Source organism: Nicotiana tabacum, chromosome 1 (genome assembly GCF_000715075.1).
Source record: "Nicotiana tabacum cultivar K326 chromosome 1, ASM71507v2, whole genome shotgun sequence".
Classification (NCBI taxonomy): domain Eukaryota; kingdom Viridiplantae; phylum Streptophyta; class Magnoliopsida; order Solanales; family Solanaceae; genus Nicotiana; species Nicotiana tabacum.
The window spans coordinates 202,404,439-202,409,421 of NC_134080.1; the positions used below are offsets into that span (position 1 = coordinate 202,404,439).

General features: G+C 36.3%; 1 protein-coding gene and 1 non-coding gene across 2 annotated transcripts; one reads left to right on the forward strand and one right to left on the reverse strand.

Moving 5' to 3' along the window:
• On the forward strand, positions 1 to 4,341 carry LOC107789002 (putative serine/threonine-protein kinase PBL23). Its single transcript, XM_016610760.2, has 5 exons — positions 1 to 493; positions 1,834 to 2,015; positions 2,116 to 2,305; positions 2,510 to 2,901; positions 3,895 to 4,341. Exons 1-5 carry the CDS (start codon positions 376 to 378, stop codon positions 4,171 to 4,173), a joined length of 1,161 nt encoding a protein of 386 aa, XP_016466246.1. The 5' UTR covers positions 1 to 375; the 3' UTR covers positions 4,174 to 4,341.
• Positions 3,463 to 3,566, reverse strand: LOC142164997 (U6 spliceosomal RNA). Its single transcript, XR_012696055.1, has one exon. It is a non-coding gene; the product is annotated as a U6 spliceosomal RNA (small nuclear RNA).
• Positions 4,342 to 4,983: the final 642 nt, after the last annotated feature.

Genomic DNA, 4,983 nt, shown 5'->3' on the forward strand with positions numbered 1-4,983 from the left:
ATTCATTTATTGGTCCAGTAATATCGGATAAAATTTTCTCTTTCCTTTGTCCCAATGACACGAGTCTTAATATCATTCAATCTACATCTAATTCTCTGAATTTTTCAATTAAAATGCAAAATACTAGTCTGATTTTATGTTAAAATTTCCAGGGTCCTTTTTTCATTGAAGTTGGATCAATTTCTTCACCTTCCCTTCTATATTTTAGATTCATTTCTCTAAAAAAAAAATTGGAATGAGAGAGAAATGAACATCAAGATTCAAGAATTTTAGTTGGTAAATTGCAAGGCATAAAAGGATTGTCTTGCTAAATTACCAGATAGAAGGGACAAAGGGAAGAAGTTGATCAATTTTTATTTTGCAGAAGCTACAAAAATGAGAAAGACTCAATTAAAATCCTCAAGGAGTTCTGTGAATGAGACAAGGACCTCCAACAAATATGATGATTCAGATGGCTTGGCCACCATTCTTAGAAGTGTTACTATGCATCCAGGTTGAAATATCTCAATTTCTCCATTATTTTACGTAGAAGCGGATCCAGAATTTAAACTTGATTGGTTCAACATTTTGAGTTCTTACCGTTTCAATTACACTTTACAATTTTGGGTTTGAAATATAATATTATCAAAATTTTAGTAATTTTTCACATATATATTTATGTTATGTGTAGAATATACTGGGGTTCGGTTGGGAATACACAATGATCTTGATCTTTATAAGATCCTTTTATACTTAGATTTCTCTTGAAACTATCGGACACATTGATCTCTGGACATATATGATGCACTAAGCTTTTTTGCCTTAATAAATGTGACAAACTACCTGAAAGGCTTTTTGGTAATGTCCTAAATACGAAAATAAACCTTTTCACAATACGTTTTAAATAGCACGTTCGTCTTTGTTCATCTTCTTGAGCTGAGGGTCTTTCGGAAACAGCTTCTCTACTCTCTTGGGGTAGGAGTAAGGTCTGCGTACTCACTACCCTCCCCATACCCCACTTGTGGGATTACACTGGGTTGTTGTTATTTTAAATAGCACATTCAGCACAAGGTGCAAGTAGCACACATAGAGAATAGACTAAGAGAAGATCAGTTGAGTAAGTTTGGTGACATCTTACGTCGACCTCCAGATGCAATGGACTGTAGGTGTGAAACCTTGGTGAATGAAGGTGCTGAAAGGGGATGAGATAGACCTAAAATCACATATAAGAAAATTAGCTCAAAAAACCTATGATCTCTTGGAATCCATGTAGGAAAAAAAAGTGCAGTCGAAGAAAAAGATCTATATAGGGAATACCAATTAGCTGAGATTAAGTTTTAATAGTATGTTTACTTTAGGTACAATGTTTTCTAGGAGTCTTTTAGTTTTGTCGGAGATTTATATGACCGTAGCATATGTAGAGAACTTCTACAAGTAGAGAAACTATATTGGTATTATGTTTATGTTATATAATATTGGCTGAGACGGACTTAAATGGAACAACATGGACGTACTGATAATTAATGTAGCCAACCCCAACTTGCTTGGGATTGGGCTTAATTGCTGTTTTAGTAGTATCCCAAATAACCATTAATGAGGAGTTGTTTGTAGCCTTTGATTCTTAAAAATAAATCCTGGTGTTTAAATATCCAAGTTATGAATCACATCATATGGCATAATTGACCAGTGTAATGACATAATCTTTCCTTGGTTACAATGTTGAGCGAAACTTTACTATAAGTGCAGCTATGTCTAGCCCTGATTCTTTCAAAGATGTGTCCAGTTTTAACTTGTTGCGATTTTTCTTCACAAATAAATAGTGCATAAACGTGTTGAAATTCGATATCTGAGCAGGTGTCAGCAAGCAGAAGATGATAGCTGAAGATATACTTCGATATGGGAATGTAAACATTTCAGCAGAAGTATTCACATTCCGCGAGTTGGCTCATGCAACAGACAACTTCAATCCTGAGTTTCTAGTAGGTGAAGGAGGATTTGGGAGAGTCTATAAGGGACACCTCAAAAGAACTAATCAAGTATGTCATTTTCTTCTGTCGTTTATCTCTACCTCTTGTGGTTATTATCTAGTTGTAAACAACTGTTTCAGTTTCATCATCAAATGTGTTTCATGTCCAGGTTGTTGCTGTCAAACAACTCGACAGGAATGGAGTTCAAGGAAACAGGGAATTTCTTGCAGAAGTCTTGACTTTAAGTCTTGTTAACCATCCGAATCTTGTCAATCTGATAGGCTATTGTGCTGATGGCAACCAAAGAATTCTCGTCTACGAATTTATGCACAATGGATCTTTAGAAGATCATCTTCTTGGTATGCGTCCTTTTGTCAAATATACAAAACATATACACTTATTATATATGGACATTTCTGTATATCATATGTGGATTTGTACTTATTATACAAAACATATACATTTTCCGGCTATTATTTTTTAAGGCGGCCCGAAGATGTAATTTTCCCTCAAAACAATTGTCAAGAAAGATGGTTGCGACATACTAATATGTCTTCTCACAGATTTGCCATCGAATAAGAAGCCATTGAATTGGTACACAAGAATGAAGATAGCTAAAGGCGCAGCACAAGGGCTAGAATACTTGCATGATATAGCCAATCCTCCAATAATCTATCGCGACTTCAAAGCATCCAACATATTATTAGATGAGTGCTTTATTCCTAAGCTCTCGGATTTTGGTCTTGCGAAGTTAGGTCCAACAGGAGGCGAGGATCACGTTTCTACAAGAGTTATGGGGACCTATGGATACTGTGCACCAGAGTATGCTATGACTGGACAACTGACATCTAAATCTGATGTATATAGTTTTGGAGTTGTTCTTTTGGAGATTATTTCAGGGAGAAGAGCTATTGATAATACAAGATCACTAGAGGAGCAAAATTTAATTTCTTGGGTTAGTTGATAACAACTCTCTTTATCTCTTTCATATTGAATTAGCTTACTCATTTGGCATCTTCAGAATACCAAAAGACTGATAAGCACTGAAAAGAAAGTAAGTTTAGTTTTCCACACCTAAAATGATTTAGCTTGAATAATACAACAATGATAAGCCTTCCCTTCCTTCTATTTCTTTTGCTACCCTTAGATGTTTTACTATAGTCTAGATATTTCTTCTGTTTTTCTTTAGCTTGGATGGTTTAAACACTGAAATTTATGGTGTTGAAATATTCGTCTTCCTAACAACCCTTTGGTTGATGTACGATTCACTGCTTTTGGCAGAAGTGTATATAATAGCATATGATGGGGACTATAATACTCGACCAGGCTAGACTAGGCCGGCCCAGCCCCTTAGTTTCCAGTAAGCAATGAGGGTGCGAGCTGGTTCCTTTAGAGAGGAGGGTGAATTGGTCCAACTCCTGGCTCCTAAGCCCATTTCTTGTGGTCCGATCCTAACCTGTTCGGACCTTTTTATGTTTTCTGTAAGGAGAAAGTCAAAGAATATATTTCTTTTTCCACTCTTAAGGACTATTTCTCAATTTGTGCATGTCATCCTTGCGCAGGGGCCATGCTAACCTTCTTTGTATCGTTTCACTTTTATCAGATGTGAAGGAACTTCACTCTTAAAAAAAGAGATCTGTTAAACGATTGCCAAACTTTTCCTGATTTTGGATTGGTCCCCGGTTCCAAAAGTGGGGGGCCGGAACAGCCCTGGGGTCGAGCGTTTAGATTGGTCCGTTCCCCTCCTTAGTAATCGAACCGGCCCAATTGTCATGTATAGAGAACTTTTGTTTGATTTTGGTGCTTGTTATGCCAAATCATTTCTACTGTTAGCTGCATATGTATCGGGATATAAGTTATATATACTGTCAGTATATAGATTTTATACAGCGTCGATGAATTTCAATATGTGATAGCAGGTTAATTACCATTTTTATCACTTTTGCAGGCCAAACCACTTTTCAAAGACAAGAATAGGCTCGACGAAATGGCTGACCCATTGCTAGGAGGAAATTACCCTGCAAAGGGACTTCGTCAAGCTCTTGCAATCGCAAATATGTGTCTCCAAGATGAAGCCAACACTAGACCTCTAATTTGTGATGTTGTTACTGCTCTTGAGTACTTAGCTATGCCAAAAGATGAAGACGCGAACACAACAGAACTAGAGCTGGATAGTGCTGATGAGTTCTGTCTCAAGGAGTTAACAGAAACTAATTGCGTGTCATGAGATGAATCACCTTTGTACTGTTTACAAATTTTGCCCTGCCAAGAAAAGCAGAAAATAACAGCCTTTTAGTTTATTGCTGATTGTAGACTTCTGTACTTTTTTGTTGTTTGAGAAATGTAACAAATTTAAGAGTTTTGACTTATGATGTGAGGATTGTTGTCTTCTATACTTTTTGATGTTTGAGGTTTGCGTACACATTATCTTCCCCAGACCCCAGAGAATACTATGTTGTTGTTATTAAAAAATATAAAGGAAAAAAGTGAGTTTTGCTATGAAATTCTGATTGCTTGTCAAATGGAAAACAGAAACCAATGTTTTAAAAGAGATTAAGAGAACCTCTTTAGGTCCAGTAAAGTAGAGATTAAGAGTGGCCTACATGTGTACACATTTCAAATATTTTTTTTTATATGTATACATAGTTCGAGTTGAGAGTAACAGTTTCAGTTAAATCTACCGAACCTGTCCTAAATCCGCCTCGGTGTAGCTGAACTTGGCGATTTCCTCCCTGTTTACCTCGAAAATACGAGTAACAACTAAATTTGATTTGTGATTTTAAAGATATGTGATTTATTCCAATACTAGTGAATATACAAGTAATATTAGGTTTAAGTAAGAAGAATTGACGAACCAAACCAGTGTTGTTAGAGCAATAAGGACCTCGAGCTCGATTATCTCGGGGGCCTCGAGGTGAGCTAAGAGTAATAGAGTATAAACAATAAAGTAAAAACAATAAAGCAGGAGAACAATTATGGAGCACAGTAAACGACAAAAGCAGAGTAGAATGTTCTATTGCGGTGAATGAGATGATGT

What these genes read in the sequence shown, in the direction of transcription:
- LOC107789002 (XM_016610760.2), top strand. Translation starts at nt 376, where the DNA reads ATGAGAAAGACTCAATTAAAATCCTCAAGGAGTTCTGTGAATGAGACA. An exon ending in AAGTGTTACTATGCATCCAG is followed by an intron (nt 494 to 1,833) that starts GTTGAAATATCT and finishes ATATCTGAGCAG; the next exon opens with GTGTCAGCAAGCAGAAGATG. An exon ending in TTTAGAAGATCATCTTCTTG is followed by an intron (nt 2,306 to 2,509) that starts GTATGCGTCCTT and finishes GTCTTCTCACAG; the next exon opens with ATTTGCCATCGAATAAGAAG.